Raw genomic sequence first — 20,658 nt, 5'->3', positions numbered from 1 at the left:
ATATTTGGTTTTTGATGGAAATTCATAATGAAAAGGTTTCAGGCCAGCTTATTTTGCATGAATATCTCTGTTGGCTTTTGCCCATATTTGAGGATTTGCTTCCAGCACTATCATCTCGTACCCTTATGTACAATGCCCTTATAGTTCTGAAAGAGTGATGGTGGTCATGATAGTGGTTTATAACTTAAAGGACCCTCCGTGTCACTGTGAGATTCATCCTGGCAGCAAACATCTCCCTGTGATATCATTACAAGAAGGAACGAAAAGAAGAAGAAGAAGAAATCTTGCATGGTGCCTTCTCAGGTGGAAGGAAGTAGATGGTGCACAAACTATTTTTATGTGGCCTAATACTTGTACCTTTTGTTTAAAATATTGGTTTAGTGGCAGGATTTAGCTCAGTCAGTAGAACAAGTTGTTGTTTTTTAACGACATCACTAGAGCACATTGATCCATTAATCATTGGCTATTGAATGTCAGACATTTGGTAATTTTGACATACAGTCTTAGAGAGGAAATCCGCTACATTTTTCCATTATCAGCAAGGGATCTTTTATATGCACCATCCCACAGTCAGGATAGCACATACCATGGCCTTTGATATACCAGTTGTGGAGCACTGGCTGGAACGAGAACTAGGGACCACCGATGAGGATTGATCCCAAACCGACCGCACACCGAGTGTTTTACCACTGGGCTACGTCCTGCCCCTCTCAGTCAGTAAAGCACTGAGTGGGTTGTAAGATCAAACCTCTGTGGGGTGTTTTTCCATCCTGGCCAGTGCCCAATGAAATGGTTTGTGACAATCTGTCTGTGGGAGAGTGCTGCTAATGGGAAAATACAGCAGTTTTCCTCTGAAGGCTACGTGTCAGAAATACCAAATGTTTGACATCCAATAGTCGATGATTAATTAAACAGTGTGCTCTAGTGGCACTGTTAAGCAAACCAAAGTTTAACAAACATTTAATTAGTTAATTAGTTTGGTGTGTCTCAGTTTCAGATTGTCTGTTTTTCTCTGGTTTATATCTCGTTCCATGTCTTCACTTCCAGAGTTCCAATTATAAAATAACTTTCCTTGAAAATAATTGTTACAATTGCACTGGTTTGGTGAACATGTTCCAGGCAACAACTTAATCATGTCCAGCTGTCTGTAGCTCACCTTTGTATTGCACTACAGAAAGGTCAAGGTCAATTGGGTGGGTGTCAGTATTTATGCATTATCATGTACATCTGTGCAAATGTCTAAGTAAGTTTTAAGCATGATGTTTTGTGTACTTCGATGAGCGGGATGTAGCCCAGTGGTAAAGTGCTCGCCTGATGCATGGTTTGTCTGCAATCAATTCCCATTTGTGGGTCCATTGGGCTATTTCTTGTTCCAGTCAGTGCACCACAACTGGTATATCAAATGTCTTGGTATGTGATATCCGGTCTGTAGGAAGGTGCATATTATAGACCCGCTACTGCTAATGGAAAAATGTAACAGGTTTCCTCTAGATGTCAAAATTACGAAATGTTTGACATCCAATAGCCAATGATAAATAAATCAATGTGTTGTGGTGTGGTTAAAGAAAAACAATCTTTAACTTTGGGTACTTTGCAGGGTAATGTGACGTGGTAGAGTGCTTATCTGAGACATAAGAGGTCATAGGATCAATTCCCATTGGAGGGTTTTTTGTTTTGTTTTTCCCTGTTTGTCTGTGCCATGCTTGTACACATATATGTTGTAAATAGCATATGAAATGTTTATATGCTTATATGTTTATCTTATCTTATTATGGGTGGGACGTAGGATGGTGGGATGGTGCATATAAAAATCCCTTGCTGCTAATCGAAAAGAGTAGCCCATGAAGTGTAGACAATGGGTTTCCTCTCTCAATATCTGTGTGGTCCTTATCCATATGTCTGATGCTATATAACCATAAATAGAAATGTGATGAGTGCCTCGTTAAATAAAACATTTCCTTCCTTATCTTATCTTATCTCAGGTCAGGTCATAGGTTTTAACATGCACATTCAGAGCAAGCTGTTGTAGCGCATGCCTGTCATGGTTGCAGGTGTCGACTTATCTTTTTTTATCTTGAAATTAAATGGGAGACAAATGAGAAAGCTAAATATATATATCTATTTTATAAGCGTATGAGTTTTTAAAGGCATATTGTTTTAATCGCTGTTTACGTAAGCCTAGTAACAGTACAGAATTAACCATGCAGGTGACAACTGGGTTACTGTTGGTCAAGGGTCGTGTTGGTGAATATCTGCAGCTACATGTATGTGTAATCATGACAGCAGTACATTGATACTGGAGGTTTGTGTCAGTTTGTGGGTTAATTGCATCATTCCGGTACCTACTATTTATTAATGTACATGTGTGTGTGTGTGTGTGGTGCATGAGTGTATGCATGCATGTTTGTATATGTGCACAGTCGGTCTAGGATCAGTCCATGTCTGTGGACCCATTGGCTATTTCTCACTCCAGCCAGTGGTGTAACAAAGGCCGTGGTATGTGTTATCCCATCTCTGGGATGGTGCATATAAAAGATCCCTTGCTACTCATGGAAAATGTAGCAAGTTTCCTCTCTAATGCTAGATGTCAAAATTACCAAATGTTTGACATCCAGTAGTCGATGATAAATAAAATCAATGTGCTCTAGTGGTGTCTTTAAACAAAACAAACAAACGTGTGTGGGGTTTTTTTTTTTCAGCGTATGTGTCAGTGTATATGTTAATTTAATTCTGATCTATAACAGAAAGTAAAATAATGTTTATTTCATGACACCCCTGCACATAATTTTATCAGTGTCCCTTTATTTCATGACACCCCTGCACATCATTTTATCAGTGCCCGTTTATTTCATGACATCCCTGCACATCATTTTATCAGTGTCCGTTTATTTCATGACACCCCTGCACATCATTTTATCAGTGCCCGTTTATTTCATGACACCCCTGCACATAATTTTATCAGTGTCCGTTTATTTCATGACACCCCTGCACATCATTTTATTTGTGCCCGTTTATTTCATGACATCCCTGCACATCATTTTATCAGTGTCTGTTTATTTCATGACACCCCTGCACATCATTTTATCAGTGCCCGTTTATTTCATGACACCCCTGCACATAATTTTATCAGTGTCTGTTTATTTCATGACACCCCTGCACATCATTTTATCAGTGTCTGTTTATTTCATGACACCCCTGCACATCATTTTATCAGTGCCCGTTTATTTCATGACACCCCTGCACATCATTTTATCAGTGTCTGTTTATTTCATGACACCCCTGCACATCATTTTATCAGTGCCCGTTTATTTCATGACATCCCTGCACATCATTTTATCAGTGCCCGTTTATTTCATGACATCCCTGCACATCATTTTATCAGTGCCTATTACCAGTAGGAGCTAAATATATGAATAAAGTTTGTTCTGTTTAACGACACCACTAAAGCGTGATTTATTAATCATTGGCTATTGGATGCCAAATATTTGGTGATTTTAACATATAGTCTTAGAGAGGAAACCTGCTATATATTTTTCCCATTAGTAGCAATGGATCTTTTATATGCACCATCCAACAGACAGGATAGCACATACTACAGCATTTGATATACCAATTGTGGTGCACTGGCTGGAATGAGAAATAGCCCAATGGGCCCACAAATGGGGATCGATCCTAGACCAACCGCGCATTAGATGAGCACTTTACCACTGGGCTATGTCCCTGTCCCCCAAATGTGTGAGTGCTCAAGGCTAAACAGCAGCTATGTTTATCACAAATGTGTGAGTGCTCAAGGCTAAACAGCAGCTATGTTTATCACAAATGTGTGAGTGCTCAAGGCTAAACAGCAGCTATGTTTATCACAAATGTGTGAGTGCTCAAGGCTAAACAGCAGCTATGTTTATCACAAATGTGTGAGTGCTCAAGGCTAAACAGCAGCTATGTTTATCACAAATGTGAGTGCTCAAGGCTAAACAGCAGTTATGTTTATCACAAATGTGTGAGTGCTCAAGGCTAAACAGCAGCTATGTTTATCACAAATGTGTGAGTGCTCAAGGCTAAACAACAGCTATGTTTATCACAAGTTAGGAGCAGGCTCCAGATCAGTCAGTAGAGAACTTGCCCGAGGAGCTTTGATTGGGTCCCCTTGATTATATGTGAGAATAAGACTTTTCAAATGTTATCTAATAGCTGATGCATTAAGAAACAAATTTAGCACAAATTGTTAAATATAGTTGGTTGTACAGTAGGGATACACAAATACATTCATGTATTCATGTATTGATTCATTTTTTAATTTCGTATTGATTTACCAACACCAATTTGTACTGAGATGTACTTGGTGACAAGTTATTTCCTTCAAGGAAAGACAGTGAAGTGAACAGAAAATATGTGCCTGCTTGTGTCAGTATGTCTATGATGTGGTGTTTCCACATTGAACTGTATTTAATCACTTTTTCACTTTTGTCATATTTATTTCTTATTTTAAAATTATTTCGCTAAAGTTCCAACTTCTTGTTTTACTGGGGAAACACTGTGAATCAGGTATCGTGATACATATCATATTGTGGGCTATGTATCGTGATAAGTATTATATCATGAGGTAGGTATGTATGTATGCCCACAAATGACCGTTAGGTCAGATGTCGGGAATTAACGTGCTTATATCAATTTAATGTTCAAGCATGCTCATTGCGAGCATGATTTCTGACAAGAGCCAGAGTTTAACTGTACTCGGAACGAAAAAAAAGAGGTTAAAAAAACGTTAAAAACGTTTATACACATGATTAGATAAAAAATACTTAATTGATGATTAAATAAACTTTATTTACAAGGAAGTTAAAAAGGGATTATACAAAGGGTTAAAAAAGGTTTCTACAAATGTTCACGTAAAAAGTAGAATACTGACAAGCTTAATCAGATATTTATGTCAGAAGGGTGGAGAAAGGAAGGTCTGCCCTATTTTCAGTTCATTTCCCTGGGCCCTTCCATCCATGACCTCCTCCATAAATGTAAATGTTATGAGGTAGGTGTATCATGACCCCTATTATACAGTGAAACTTCTATAAACCGGACACCTTTGGGACCAAGTAAAATGTCTGGTTTTAAGAGGTATCCAGTTTAGAGAGGTTCACTTCTGTACAGATATTTAAAAGGGTTTGAGAGGATTCTGCTTTACAGAGGGTCTGGTTTTGAGAGGTTTCACTGTATAGGAAAGTGACACATGCGTACTAAGGCCTAAATGATTTGAGATCTTGATGTTTGGTAATAGGTCTAGAATGTATAAGGAATCCACAACTGAGTGAACAGTGAAGCAAACATTAGGGACCTCGCTCGTATGGAGTACCTGCATATTAAATTTTACTAACGGCTGTGCTCAGTACTAATGTAAATTACTGTGTGACTGCTTTCCATCATCACACATCAGCGAGTTTATAGAGTCTTTTCTGCCCCATTTAGATCTCAAGGAGATAATGGGTATATAAATAATTTTATTGGTATTAAATGGTTTTCGCCATCTTGAGTACAAAAGAGCAAAAGTGTTTTGCTGAAATTAAATTGAGAAATGTTTTAAGCTATGACTATGGTGTTTAATAAATTCCTGTGATAGATGGTTGTTGTTGTGGCTTGTTGCAGTTGGTTTAAACAATATTTGTACTGTCAAGCAGTTTGGAATTTGGCCAATAGGCCTTCCCCTACATTTTACTAATAGGTTGTTTTGAAAACAATTATAAACATGATGATAAAAGCAGAAAAGAATTTGAATATTTCCAAAGTGCTAATAAAAATAATAAACAAACACAGAAAAATAAAGAGGATAAAAGTTATTGTTACATTATTAGATCAGAATTGGACAAAATGAAATAGTGAATGCTTTATTAATTCTAAAATGTTCACTGTTAAGTTTTAACAATGAAGGTCTGGAGCCAATTTTGCACAACATGGTAAGTTTATATTTGTGGTCACATCTAAATTTATTGTATGTTTTACATGTGTTTGACATTTATTTTTCACACAAATGACATTATTATTGAATATTGATCATGGTAACAATTAAAGGATATGGTATATGTATTTTTTTAAATATATTATTTGTAATGATTCGTTTTCTGTCTACGAGTTACAATTATGTTTCCATGCAAAAACAGGCCTACAACATTTCCAAACATTGACTTCAGAATTAGAAATATATTTTGGACACTAAGCATTATTTAACTTGATATTTATGGTTATGTCCAATTAAGGATAAAGCATATTGCCCTGGACATATGTGTAACTCAGCTATCTGGGCTGCCTGACTAAAACAGTGAGTTAGCGATTGGTGGTTAGTGAGAGGGAAGTTAGTGTAGTGTCCTTTAATTATACCTCTCCTTTGGGTAACCAGTCAAAACCCCTCCTGGTGAAAAAAACATCTCCCGAGTCATTACTCCTCTTGTCAAAACACCTCGGGTTATACCCACTCTGGTCAAAACACCTCCCAGGACAAAACAAAAAAATATCTCTAGTTAAAACCACTCCTGGTCAAAACCCCTGTGGTTAAAACCCCTCTTGACAAAACCCCTCCAGTCAAAACCCCTCTGGTGAAAACCCCTTCATATGAGTAAAAGAGAAGTATATAAACATATCTATTTTTAATTCAAACATGACATGTACATGTAGATATATTTGAAATCTAAACATCACACATAAATATAAAATTAACTTATATCACTTTTTCACACAGATTAAATACTGTAAATTAGGAAATGTTAGTCAATTTAGCGAGGCTGTACAAGACACTAATATTTCGTTACAAAAAGGTACAATAGACTGTTAAAAAAACAACAACACCTTTGTGCAATTGTTTTTCCAATGATTACTTGAACATACAACAATAGTTACATGCTATTGATTAAAACAAAGAATAGCAAGCAACAATAGTTACATGCTAGTGATTAAAACAAAGAATAGCAAGCAACAATAGTTACATGCTAGTGATTAAAACAAAGAATAGCAAGCAACAATAGTTACATGCTATTGATTAAAACAAAGAATAGCAAGCAACAATAGTTACATGCTAGTGATTAAAACAAAGAATAGCAAGCAACAATGTTAGCATGCACATTACAGCAATTTCCTACTAATATAAGTTGTTTGTTAGCTGCATAAAGTCAAAATTGATAAACAAAATATTATTTCAGCTGATCTTACAAATTCAGCTTAACGTTTTTAGTGTCTGATCTGATGACCTCACTAAAGTTTTATGTTGCTCATATGCCACTTATTTGGATTTTGCTAAATTTTAAGACAGCTAATATTTTTATGATTTACTAGAGACATCATTTCTATCATTTTGGATTTTGACTGTGAGCGGTTTCAAACTTGATTCTCACCACTAAGCCATTAAAACATGCTGGGATGTGTGAACCATGTACCTAATCTCTAAGCCACCATGGCCAATTATTAAATTCCTCTGATTGGTATTTGTTGTAACTTGTCCAATGCAGAACTAGCAATCACCAAGCTATGTGCAGTCACTGTTACGTCTGTGTTAGGTCACGGTAGATTACATGACTGTGTGGATTACAGGTAATCCACAATTTGGGAGATTAATTAAATTTTGGTGTTCTGGTTCATTACACAGCTAATTACACAATGAGGGTCATGATGTTACAGAGATCAATTAATCAGAGAAGTCCGGTTCTTACAAACTTACAACATGGGACAACCATTCTGCATACCGATGTCCTCGGTGGTGTTGTGGTTAAGCCATCGGACATAAGGCTGATAGGTACAGGGTTCGCAGCCAGATACCGGCTCCAACCCAGAGTAAGTTCTTAAGGGCTCAATGGGTAGGTGTAAGGCCACTACACCCTCTTCTCTCTCACTAACCATTAACCAACTAACAACTAACCCTCTGTCCTGGACAGACAGCCCAGATAGCTGAGGTATGTTCCCAGGACAGCATGCTTGAACCTTAACTGGATATAAGCATGAAAATAAGTTGAAATGAAATGAAAAGTTACAACTTGGGAAACCCATTCCACATACCGATATTGGCATGGATGGATAGATTTGGGTGCATGTGGGTGGTTGAGCTGGTTCATTGTATGGATATTGGGATGGATGGATAGATTTGGGTGCATGTGGGTGGTTGAGCTGGTTGATTGTATGGATGGGTTTTGGATGGTTTGGATAAATGAATGGATAGATGAATGGGTCTAGGTGGGTGGAAGGATAGATGTGGATGGGTGGATCTATGGATGGCTATTTTGGATGGATGGATGGATGAATTTAAATGGATAGATAGATGGATGGGTGTGATTAATTGGATGGATGGATGGATGGATAAATGGATGGATGTGGGTGGGATTGTGGTATTTCGATTGATGTATGGATGTTTAGATGGATTGATGAGTGTGTGTGAGTGAGAGAATGGATGGATGGCACATTCAAGGCAGACCTAAACTTGTGTTTATTTTTACAAACAAATGGTAAAAAATGTAGCTTGAAAGGGGCTGTATGATAAAACATAATAATCAGGTTACTACATCTTGATTTCATGTTTATTCGGCTTGGTTCGATATCAGTGTAACAGGCTCTCCAAATAAACATTATACCATTGTGTGTGCATGTGTGTGTGATTTGTGTGCATGTGTGTGATTTGTGTGTGTGTCTGTGTGCACATGCATGTGTGTGTAATTTGTGTGCATGTGTGATTTGTGTGTGTGTATGTGTGCACGTGCATGTGTGTGTGATTTGTGTGCTTGTGTGTGTGATTTGTGTGCATGTGTGTGTGATTTGTGTGTGTGTGTGTATGTGTGCATGTGCATGTGTGTGTGTTTGTGTGTGTGTGTGTGTGTGTGTGTGTATTTTCTTCTTCTGAATATAATATATGGTGGGCTATTGTCTATTTTCTCTCAAAACAGATTAGCTATTGTCCGGCTTGCCTTTGTCCTGTGGGCTATTGTCTATAAACTATTTGTATATAAATGTAAGTAGGTAATAATATATTTGTGTGTGCCGTTCCTCGGTTCTCAAGTTGAACTTCCTGGTTGAGGCATCCAGACATTGCCATCTGTCATTGTTAGTGAACGATGGGAGCGCAGCACTGTGGGCCAATCACGTAATTGGAATGCACTCACCCAGTGTCTGTTTTTACGTCAACACCAACACATCACTGTGTCACCTCTGTCACTCTAACATTTCACAGGCCATATCAGAGCACTCACAGTCACAAAGCAACAAAGGTGAGAGTTACAAGTTGTTCTCGTACATTTGTTTATTAAAAGTTAAAGTTTGTTTTGTTTAACGACACCACTAGAGCACATTGAGTTATTAGTGATCGGCTATTGGATGCCAAACATTTGGTAATTTTGACATATTGTCTTAGAAAGGAAACACTATAATTTTTCATTAGTAGGAAGGGATCTTTTATATCCCATGGATAGGATAACACATACCACAGCCTTTGATATACCAGTTGTAGTGCACTGGCTGGAACAAGAAATAGCCCAATGGGCCCACTGACAGGGATCGATCTCAAACCGACCACGTATCGGGCAGACCTTTTAACACTGGGGTACATCCTGCTCCCCTCCCCCTCCCCTCGACCATGCACCACGTGAGCAGTTTACCACTGGCTACGTCCTGCCCAGAGTTGAAGGTTGTTCTCATACATTAGTGTGTTACAGAGATTCAAAACATCAGTATATACACTGTTATAACTTACTCAAATTTAGTACGAAGGGCTTTCCTTTGGCACTGTCACTAACCCAAACCCTAACTATAAGTATTTATAATGTTCTTTATACGAGACAGTGCCAAACGAAAGTCCTACCATTTAGTTAATTAATGATCATAGAAGCAATGTTTTCCAACACTATTTTTGTGTGTGTATCACCAGGAAAGGTGAGTAATCACTCCCACTCCCCTCCACGCACACCTGGAATGTTTTAGAAGAGCAGCAAATTGATCACCTTGCCATTTTTTATATACTTTTTAATTTATACTCTTTTGAAACTTCACGTGATTGCTCAACTAGCACCATTTCAGGAGAGTGATCTTCAGGTTGCCTTGATTTTGTTCATGGCAAAGACTATTATGGATGGATGGATGCTGGATGGATGGATTGATGGATGGATGGATGCCAGATGGATGGATGGATGGATGCTGAATAGATACAGGATGGATGAATGGATGGATGCCAGATGGATGAATGGATGGATGCCAGATGGATGGATGGAATGGATGGATGGATGGATGGATGCTGAATGGATGCTGGATGGATTGATGGATGCTGAATGGATGCCAGATGGATGGATGGATGGATGCTGAATAAAAATACCGGATGGATGAATTGATGGATGCTGGATGGATGGATGGATGGACGGATGGATGAATGGATGCCAGATGGATGGATGGATGGATGGATGCTGAATGGATACCGGATGGATGCTGAATGGATACCGGATGGATGGATATTGAATGGATGCTGGATAGATAAATGGATGGATGGTTGGATGGACAGATGGATGGATGTTTAAAAATACCCCAGCACTACAAATATATATTGGCTATTAGGTAGGAAAGTAAAGAGAAAAAACATTTAATGATATGGTATCGACCACATAACCACAAATTGTTAGAGAGGAAATCCACTGTCACTACTCCATAAGCTAATATTTTCTATTAGCAGTAATGGATATTTTATATGTGTTATCCCAAAGACAGGATAGTACATACCATGATCTTTATTACACCAGTTGTGGAACACTGGCTGGGCTATTTCTCATTTCAGCCAGAAACCTATTTATCCCCAACTTATCCCCTTTTAAATGAGATTTAACAAATAGACTGTGCTAGCTATGGTCTTATTGCATTGTTTAAAACCTGCAGTTTTGGGGAAAAAAACTGTTCTTAACTGTTTTCATTTGTATACACCTGTATTTATCTGAATATACCTTATTTATGTATACACCTGTATTAAAGTACCTCAATTTACCTATATTCACCTGTTAAATAACAGCTGACATCTGATTCTGTACCTCTGTAGGGTGGCTGGTGGGTGTGCTAATTAACACGAGATTATCTTAATCTGTCTAGTTCTGCTTGATCTAGATTATTAGGGACCTTAGGGCTTCTGGTGGAATTTACATAATTACTTGCAAGTATATTTAGGATAGAGCTATCCCACGAACGAGCAGGTCTTTGTTCATAAACATATTTTTAGTATATAAGTATGTATTATATGTTGACTTTTACACATATGAATACGGAGCTCTATCAAAAATAATTCTATCTTACATTTGAAAATAGAACCATGTTTTGTGTTTTTTGAAAGGTAATAATTCTCTATCTTTCAATATCCCTGGCTCCCCAGGGACAGCCGTACCACTTTTGTTTGTGTGTGTGGGTTATATTTGCTATATCTGTGAAAATGTCCTTACAAGTAATTTGAAAGGCGAGTCTGGCAACCACAAGCCGTACCACTATTTTTTTACACTGTGCCGCCCCTGCTCCCCATTTCTTTCTTTCTCTCTCTCCCTCTCTCTGTGTCTCTCTCTTTATATCTCTCTCTCTCACTCTCTCTCTTTCTCTCTCTCTCTTTCTCTCTTCCCCCCTCTCTCTTTTCCCTCTCTCTCTCTCTCTCTCTCTCTCTCTCTCTCTCTCTCTCTCTCTCTCTCTCTCTCTCTCTCTCTCTCTCTCTCAGTATGCCTCTATGTCCATCTGTCTGCCTGTCCATCCATAGGTCTGTCCTTCATTCTTTCTTTTCCTTTCTGTCAACTGTGACATAACCCATATTTAATATCTTCAGTTTGGGAACAGTTACACCAGTCCTGTATTTACCTGTTATTATAGGTGAAGTAATAATGACCCCATCAGAGGCATATTGATTGACACCAGGTTAGTAACAGTCAACACTTAATTATTTCTCCTTGATTTCCCCAGTTGAGTAATTTGGATAATGGTTTTGGAAGGAAGGTGGTGAGTGCATTTTAGCTGTTGTTTAGAGGTGTTGGTTTCTGTTTTTGGGGGTTTTGGGGGGGTTGTTTGTTTGTTTGTTTATTTTTATGTTTTTAAAATTTTCAAAACATTTTTGTGTTGTTGTTGTGGTTGTTGATTTTTTTAATTATATTTATTTATGTATGTATGTTTGTTTGTTTGTTTGTTTGTTAATTGTTTGTATTTTGTTTAATATGGGTGGTAGTTTTAGTGAAATGGATTTAGGAACGAAGTGGTATTTTACTTTATTCTATTTTTATTCAGCTTGACTCAATGTTTATCAGGATTGTACCTGTACTTGAGGTGTGTTTGTGAAATACCTGCCTCAGGGCAGAGAAAAAGATCGCTTATCAAAAATAAGATGTATCACCTGCTTTACCTTCAAAATATATCATAATCACTTACAGATGTTCTCATACATCTGTCATGTATATATAGATATGACACTACAGATATATCACAGAATGTAAAAAGAAAGAAAAAAAGGTTTAATTGTATAATTTTGGGTCCATTTTATTAAATTGATTTACAAATATCATTATATACACTTAGAACCTGTACCATAATGCAGCATGGTGAATAATATAGACACTATAATGTTTTAAAGCTACTTTGCCCACAAAATAATGTGAAATACATGTACTTATAGTCTGTCCCACAGGGAATGCCCTTTTTTCATAATGTGGAAATTACTACAGATTATTTATTTATTAGCAGAATGTTTTGTAACTTGCACACAAAACTAGTTGGTGTTTTTTGTTATTTCCTAAACACTTTTACTTTTCTTCTCACGTTAAACCAAACTGAAATTAATAACAAAAAAACACTTGAAATATTATTCTATGCACATCTGTATTCACATTTAGACAGACCTCCCTTTGTCTATGGAAGATGTAGAATTTGTTTTTAGCATCTGTATTGGTGCACTATAAAATGGCAGTCCTCATACAGATGGAATGAATGAATGAATGAATGTTTAATGAACACCTGCACACAAAAAATACATCGGGTATTGGGTGTCAAACTATGGTATTCTACAGATGGAGTTCTAATCGTATATCATGGTTAAAATCACCTCCATCTGGAGATAATTTGCACCTGACAGTGAGTCATGGCTGCATACTCTCACAACTATTTTGGAATCTGTCTTGTGCAGAGATACAATATTGAATGTGCAAATGGCAGGTTCATAATCATCCTGTTACAGTTACTTACACTTTTAAAATTTTATATTGGTTTGGTTGCATATTATTGTCAATTTTCTCAGGATGGTAAAGTCCCTCAAATGATAAATGTGTAAGTGTGTTAGTCAATCTGTCAAACTGTCAAACTGACATGTGGAGTCATTTTACCAAGGCTGATGTCACTTGAACTATAGATTAATTAATGATGGTAGTGGATGGTTTTGTCTGTCTGTGTCTATCACTGTATGCACATGCATTTGAAATTACTAGATTGATAAACAGATATAGACAGGTAAATAGACTTTATTTATTTATAGATTGCCTAAGAGCTGAGTGAATGCGCTCTCTCTCTCTCTCTCTCTCTCTCTCTCTCTCTCTCCTCCTCTCTCTCTCTCTCTCTCTCTCTCTCTCTCCCCCCCCCCCCCCCCCCCCCCCCCCCCCCCGACTGTCTCTCAAATACACACACTAAAAGAGAGAGGAAAATAGAGAGATTTAAACTGACTAGATTGATAAACTGACTAGATTGATAAACTGATATAGACCTTAAGGTATTTAAAATATATTTGTTTCTTTGCAGACTGCTGGAGATCTGATATTGTTTGATCAGCAAGATGAACCTAAGACAGGAAACTGGAATCATCCACCAACAGGTGAATGGCTGAATGATGATCACATGACCAATGATTAGGCACTGATCGCGGTGTGCATTCTTCACGTGTGTCTTCTGAGGGATGTCGTCCTGCCAGCTCGGTCATGGAAAAGCACAACTTACGTGTTACCATCTTGTGCATGTACATGTGTGTGTGTGTCTGCAGAGTATATGGAATTTTAAGACTTGATGACCAGGAAATCCATAAAAACCATGAAACCCAGATCAGACAATTATACAGCAAGTTGAAGAGCAAAACACTGAGTTACAATAAAAATGGTGGCACCCAGGATACACAGGTTTATGACAAACTGACAACTAGAAACCTGTCCAGTTATAATCAAAATGGTCACCCAAAGCCAAGAGATCTGAATACCAGCTTTGTTCATCTAATATCTCATAATCCTGTAGATGAAAATAGACCAAGTTATGCCTTCAAGGGTGGAACGTTACTCCTCCAGAAGACATTTATGCCAGACACTGGTGAATCTACAAATAGACAATCCATTGTTCCGTTTAAATCCATTTCCAGGCAAGGGAAGGAATTTAATTCAGATGTTTCCTATTCTAGACAACGATGGCACTTTAATAAACCTGACACAATACTCTTGGAAAGAAGTAATCATGGTGCCCTTTTGAAAGAACGTGAATTCCTTGACCAGTATAGGAAGAGAAAGAAGCTGCAGGGTGTTTTCTATCAAATTACGCAATTATATAATGATGAGCTGGAGGAAAAGACAGACAATGATGCAAACCGCCTTGAGAGACCATCATCACAGAAGAGAAATCAATATATCGTGTTGGTTCACCGTGTTAAGAAATCTGTGAATGAAGCTCAAAATAGTTCAAGTAAGACTTCTAAAAGAAGAGATAATTTTGTCAGTCAACAGTTGTCCTCTGTTGCACCAATCCAAAAAACAAATAATGATAAAGTACAGGGTGTAACTGGTGGTTCGGAATCAGATAAAAAAAGTGATTCCGTAAAACATGACAATGTTTTGCTCTCTGGTAATTCAACCAGTGCTTCTAAAACTTCATCAAGTTTGCCAGCTACAGATTTTGTTAAACAGACTAATGGTGTTGAGATGGTAACATTAAGTACCACTTTAGATGTGAAAACAAACAAAGTTTCTAATGTGCCCAGTTTTTCAGCAAGCATAGTTGATGATAAGCCATCTACAGCTAGCAGAGTTAATGATAAGTCTTCAACACAGTTTCCAGATGGTGGCCTAGAGAATCTGTCTAGTAGTACTACAACTGTTTCAGTTAAAACATCTCCAGAATTTGATGATAATTTGAAACATCCAGAGATTAGAAACACCTCCAGTGTTGGTTCAAACAATGTTCGAACTGTGGTCACTACACCTGGACATATGACATCTCCACATGAAAACCGTGAACATGATGCATATATCTCAACTTCAAGTCCAGTCCACTATACAGAATCAGTTCAACGGGGCCAGACAACAAGCATTCCAAAACTAGATCCTTCAAAGCAGTTGAGTCAGAATTTAGTACAATTGATTACCTCCACTACCAAACACATAGAACCATCTGCTGAAAACTTAAAAACTGCACAGAACACTAAATCTTTCCAGCATAGTACTGAAGCCAGTATTTTACCTCTGCCAACATCCAACAATGCTTCAAAACAGGAAGATCCTCCAGTGCTGACAACTGTAAATGGTTTCATGTCAAATTTGCCTGCAACAATTGTCACATCTTCAAAATCAGCTACAGAGACAGCTACAGAACCAGCTACAGAACCTTCAACATCTCAAAAATCATCACCTGAACCTGGATTATCATCACAGTCAGGTTCATCACCAGGGCCAGTCCCTGCGATAAGTCTAGAATATGCAAACAGAACTGATGTGTCCACTGACAATACACAGTCATTCCCTTCTGCAGTAACTGAAGGAAGCACATTAACAACAGCTAGTGGCATCAGTCCTGAACCAGCAACATCAAGAAAAAAGAGCAGTACTGTTCTAGTGACTAGTACTAAGCCAGTGTTTGAAGGAAGCAGCCCAGAGACAGCAGAATCTGGAAGCAGCAGCCTAGAACCAGTAACAGCTGAGGGAAGTAATTTTGGGTCTGTAACATTCAGCTCTGTGCCCTCAATCAGTGCCACATTTGTAGAGACTGCTGTTGGCAAGGTGACTGAAACAGCATCCACTAAAATGTCAGTTGATACAGCAAGTCCAGTAACCCAAGCTACAGAAGCAAATCCAAACCAAAATAGCACCATAGCACTGACGGTGGTCATACAGACATCTACATCTAGTGATCCTCAGACCAGCTCTGTTAATAATGTAGAGACAACACATGTTACAACTTCTAAGGCAGAAGTCACAAATACACCATCTTCCAAGTCCAAAGAAGAACCAGTAGCAACCCCAGAACCCACCCCAGAATCTAATCCTGGGACCAAGAACCCATATGCGACAATGGAACCCCCTCAAGGTATAGCAGAGCCTGGTCCTGACTGGAAGTTGGCCAAGAAGAAGTGGAAGTTTGCCTGGCCAGCACATCTCTACCTGTTTGGCAGTGTTTTCACACTAATAGCAGTTTTTGTCATTGCCAGCATGATTCAGTTGTGGCAGATAAACCGCTTGTTGAGTCGGCGATACTTCTTCACATTAAACTTGTTGATATTTTACTTCTGTGCCATGAGAGCATTCTACTTGTTCTTTGATGGATACAATTCAAATGGTGCATTCCCAGACGTGCTGCAATATTTCCTATACAGCTCAGTTTTCCCGTGTTTGACATCTGCCTTCAGTATTCTATTGTTTTCACTGCTGACAGCAACACAGATGCAGCTTGTTCCTCCAAGAATTCAAAAACTGAAATATTTAATTGTGATAATTTTATTTCATTTTGTTGTTCAGATTTCATCAGATATTATTATGGGGCTGTCATCGGGAGCTAGGATGATGCTGTTTATGTGTCAGCTCCTCTACATTCTCTGGGGCCTGTTTCTCTTCTGTGGATATACCTATGTTTTTAGAAGACTGTACTACTCTGCAGTGAAAAGACAGAAGACATTTCAGTATATGACAGCAGGTAAAAGTTATCTAGATGAGTCTAATTCTGAACGTAAAAAGTTCACTCTGAGTTTGGCTGTGAAGGTGACGTTGCTTGCGGCCGTGTTTGGGTTAGTTACGGTCATACTGGAGGTGTATTCTATAGTCAGTGTGTATGGAGTAATGTCTGACAAGCAGCCGGAAGCATGGGCTTGGTGGATTTACCACACAGCACTCCGACTCACCGAATGTCTTATGTGTCTGACGATGAGCTACATTGCCTCGCAGCCTTTCCGGTACAATCAGAAGTACACGCACTGTTTTTGTTACATGTTGTGTGCTCCATGTTTAGAAATGTCTTCGTGTAATCATACTGGCATTAATGATTCACTGGGATGGGACAATGATCAGGTTGATCTTCACATGTCTGCCAGCCGGACAAACGGACAGATGAATGGAAAGAAAAAGGTACATATGAGTGACACAGCTAGCATTGTTCCTGTTGTTGTTCAACCTAGCAGTGGAGAACTGTCGAGACCAACATCGTTACTTATCATAGAGGATGGGTACGTTCGTTTTCAGACTGATAATGACATCAATAAGATAGTGGACAGCTACACCGGGGGACCGAGACAGGAGATGCTGACGTTCAAATCAGGAGATGGAATTATTAATGGTGCTTACTTGATGATGGAGGATCCTTTCAGCTTTGACAGGGCATCCTCCCACGGTTACACAAGGAAGAGTAGTTTAGCCAGCAGTGTAATGTTCCGCCCTCCATCTTCTCTCAGTCTCGCCGACAGTATGGACATGGAGATAGACAAAGCATTTCGCAGTCTGCGTGACACCAAAGGTTCTGACATTGTTACCGACAGTGCATCTTCGTGTGGGACTCTGACAAGACCTTCGTTTCGAATCAGCGACAGTGTCGAGAGATCCACCATAGAAGCTTACCTCGAGGACCAGGCATCTCACCCGCTGCCCATGCTCAGAAGGTCAAGGTCAGCTCTCGGTGATATCAGTGATGAGAAGAGGGAATCTTGGCGACAGAAGCTGTTCAGGAGCCGGAGTGATAACTCAAACTACATAAAAACAAAAGACCTGGACAATCTGAAGTACTTCTCACTGCTGGATTTTGAGCGCCAGCATGAGATGGATGAACACTTGAAGGTTGGCAAGTCGGTCAGTGGTCAGTATTCGTCTGATGATACATTCAATGGAAATGATAAACCAGCAGCTGATCACAGCCTTGACAGTGGGGCAGCAAGGCGCTTACTGACCAGCAGCTCGGATTCAGATGAAATCGAAGTCTGACTTGATACTGCAGATAATATTAAGATGATGTTTCTGGTTATTAGATTAAGATGAAATCAAAGTCTGACTTGATACTGCAGGTAATAATATTAAGATGATGTTTCTAGGTACGATTCAGATGAAATTGAAGTCCGACTTGATACTGCAGATAATATTAAGATGATGTTTCTGGTTATCAGATTCAAATGAAATCAGTCTGACTTGATACTGCAGATAATATTAAGATGATGTTTCTGTTTATTAGATTCAGATGAAATTGAAGACTTAATGCTGCAGATGATAATAAGAGTTCATTTCCAAAAGGTGATATAAAGCAATTTCCAGATTTTTGAGTTAAGCAATGAAGGTCATCAAAAGGACAATAAAGTTTACATTAAAACGTGATCTATGCCCATGTTTCATATAATATATACCGGTGCTACATCATGTTGCAACAAAATCATGTTTTTTCTCAAAATGACGTAAATGGACATATAGCATTTTGGAAATTAACTTTTTATATTAAAGGGACATGCCCTAGTTTTTAAACACTAAGGCATATTTTTGACTATTAGAGCCGTGTTTGATAACTGAAATCAGACATATTTAGATTTTATCGTTTAGATTATCCATTTCTGTACAGTAACAGTTATGGAGTCAAGCTTTATCTATTTCTAGAAGGTAAGTCACCATTTCAAAGTCACAGACTCATCTTTCACTCAATTGTAACTTTATCCAAATTTGTTACAGGTTTGTAGATTAACTAAAGTTGGTGTTAATGTTCATGAGTTGAAACTAGGTCTGTCCCTTTAAGATGATGTTTCAAGTTATGATTCAGATGAAATTGAAGTTTCTCAATGTAAACTGTGCATTTAATGCATTTCAGGTATTTTGGCAGCACATTTTAAATATGAGTAAAATTTCATATTCATTGTGTTACTTGGGCCAGCCTTGTGGTTCTTGGTGTCCTGGCCACATATTTTTAAAGCTAGTTTAGTACTACGATATTGTAAAACCATATCCTAGACCTCGGTTGTTTTATAATATCTTAGCACTAATATAGTTTTGAAAATATGGCCCTTGTCATTAGAAGTGTTGTGTGACTTTAATGAAAAGAGGTAACCTTTTAGAGGTTTTTGCTGTTCTGCATTAGCATCAACCAATATAATATTTGTAACCTCGGGGCATTTGCTTCTCCTGCTTTTATTGGATATTTTTATTTTTAACTATTTCTGCACAAGTGTTTATAGTAAATAATCAAACATCAATAATCAAATAGTATATATTAGGAGAATTCTACAAGGTGGATTCTTCAAAATAGTTCACAATCACAAACAAATTACATACTTCATAGAAAAGTCATGTTAATGTGGAGACTTGTGGTTTTTTGTACGGTACTTTTCACCAATAATTTTTTTTTTTAACAACACCACTAGAGCACATTGATTAATAATCATCGGCTATTGGATATCAAACATTTGATAATTTTAATATACAGTCTTAGAGAGGAAACCTGCTACATTTTTCAATTAGTAGTGAGGGATCTTTTATATGCACCATCCCACAGACAGGATGGCACATACTACGGCCTTTGATATACCAGTCGTGGTGCACTGGCTGGAACAAGAAATAGCCCAATGGGCCCACAGATGAGGACCAATCCTATACCGACCACACATCAAGCGAATGCTTTACCACTGGGCTATGTCCCGCCCCTCCACCAACAAAGTGTATGTACACAGTAAGTATCATCCTTGTTTCAAAAACAGGGCTATAAATAAACCGCACTACATAGTTTTCCCATCCCATGTTGTTCATTGCATAAGTTTATAATGCACAAAAATATTATATCACGAGACCAATTAATGGTTGAGTGGTATAAGTCTTATGCATTATAAATATTTGTAATTAATAACATGGGAAAAACAACTAGTATGTGGTTCTGTATTTATTACAAACCACATTTGTATTATTAACAAAAGTTCAGTTAAATAACATAACTTTCTTAGACTGTCAAGTTAGTTGAATTTTATGGAACTGACAGAATGTTGAGTGTCCTGGCTAGGAACATGTCTTTCGAGTGAACGTGTTAACTACAAATACAAGATTTTGTATTAGGTCATATACATGTATATTCAATAAAATATTTTTTATTGCACGGTCAGAATGGTCTTCATTATAAGTGTTCATATTTGAGACAGCTTTATGACAACACCAAAGAGATTCTTATGGTTTAGTGAAATTGATAATCATGGTGTATACATTGTTGTATTGCATGCAAATCAATGTTGTTATCTCAGTCTGATTATGTTAATAACACTTACTATAGTTTTTCACACTATTTGTTTTTTCTTCAGACCTTGTATTTATACATGTATCAAGAGTTGTATCTGAATTTACAACTTGAAAGAATCTTTAATGTTGTACGATATAAATGTATAGTTTGTCACAAGCACAAATTAATGGTGATTATTAGCAAGGATAGAACACAGAAAAGTCAACTGTGTTGAGCAGCCATCAA

General features: G+C 37.9%; 1 protein-coding gene across 2 annotated transcripts in view; it reads left to right on the top strand.

Moving 5' to 3' along the window:
* LOC121367624 overlaps window positions 1-19,663 on the top strand; it is a 50,999-nt gene extending 31,336 nt beyond the window's left edge. For both annotated transcript variants that reach the window (XM_041491911.1, XM_041491912.1), the window contains one exon: window positions 13,744-19,663. In XM_041491911.1, coding sequence (XP_041347845.1) covers window positions 13,920-18,158 — 4,239 coding nt within the window. In that variant the 5' untranslated portion in view covers window positions 13,744-13,919 and the 3' untranslated portion in view covers window positions 18,159-19,663. The remainder of the gene's footprint in view (window positions 1-13,743) is intronic.
* Window positions 19,664-20,658: the final 995 nt, after the last annotated feature.

This window comes from Gigantopelta aegis, chromosome 3 (genome assembly GCF_016097555.1).
Source record: "Gigantopelta aegis isolate Gae_Host chromosome 3, Gae_host_genome, whole genome shotgun sequence".
Taxonomy (NCBI): domain Eukaryota; kingdom Metazoa; phylum Mollusca; class Gastropoda; order Neomphalida; family Peltospiridae; genus Gigantopelta; species Gigantopelta aegis.
Note: the sequence above shows the minus strand (reverse complement) of the source record. Positions and strands in the feature narration are given on the sequence as shown.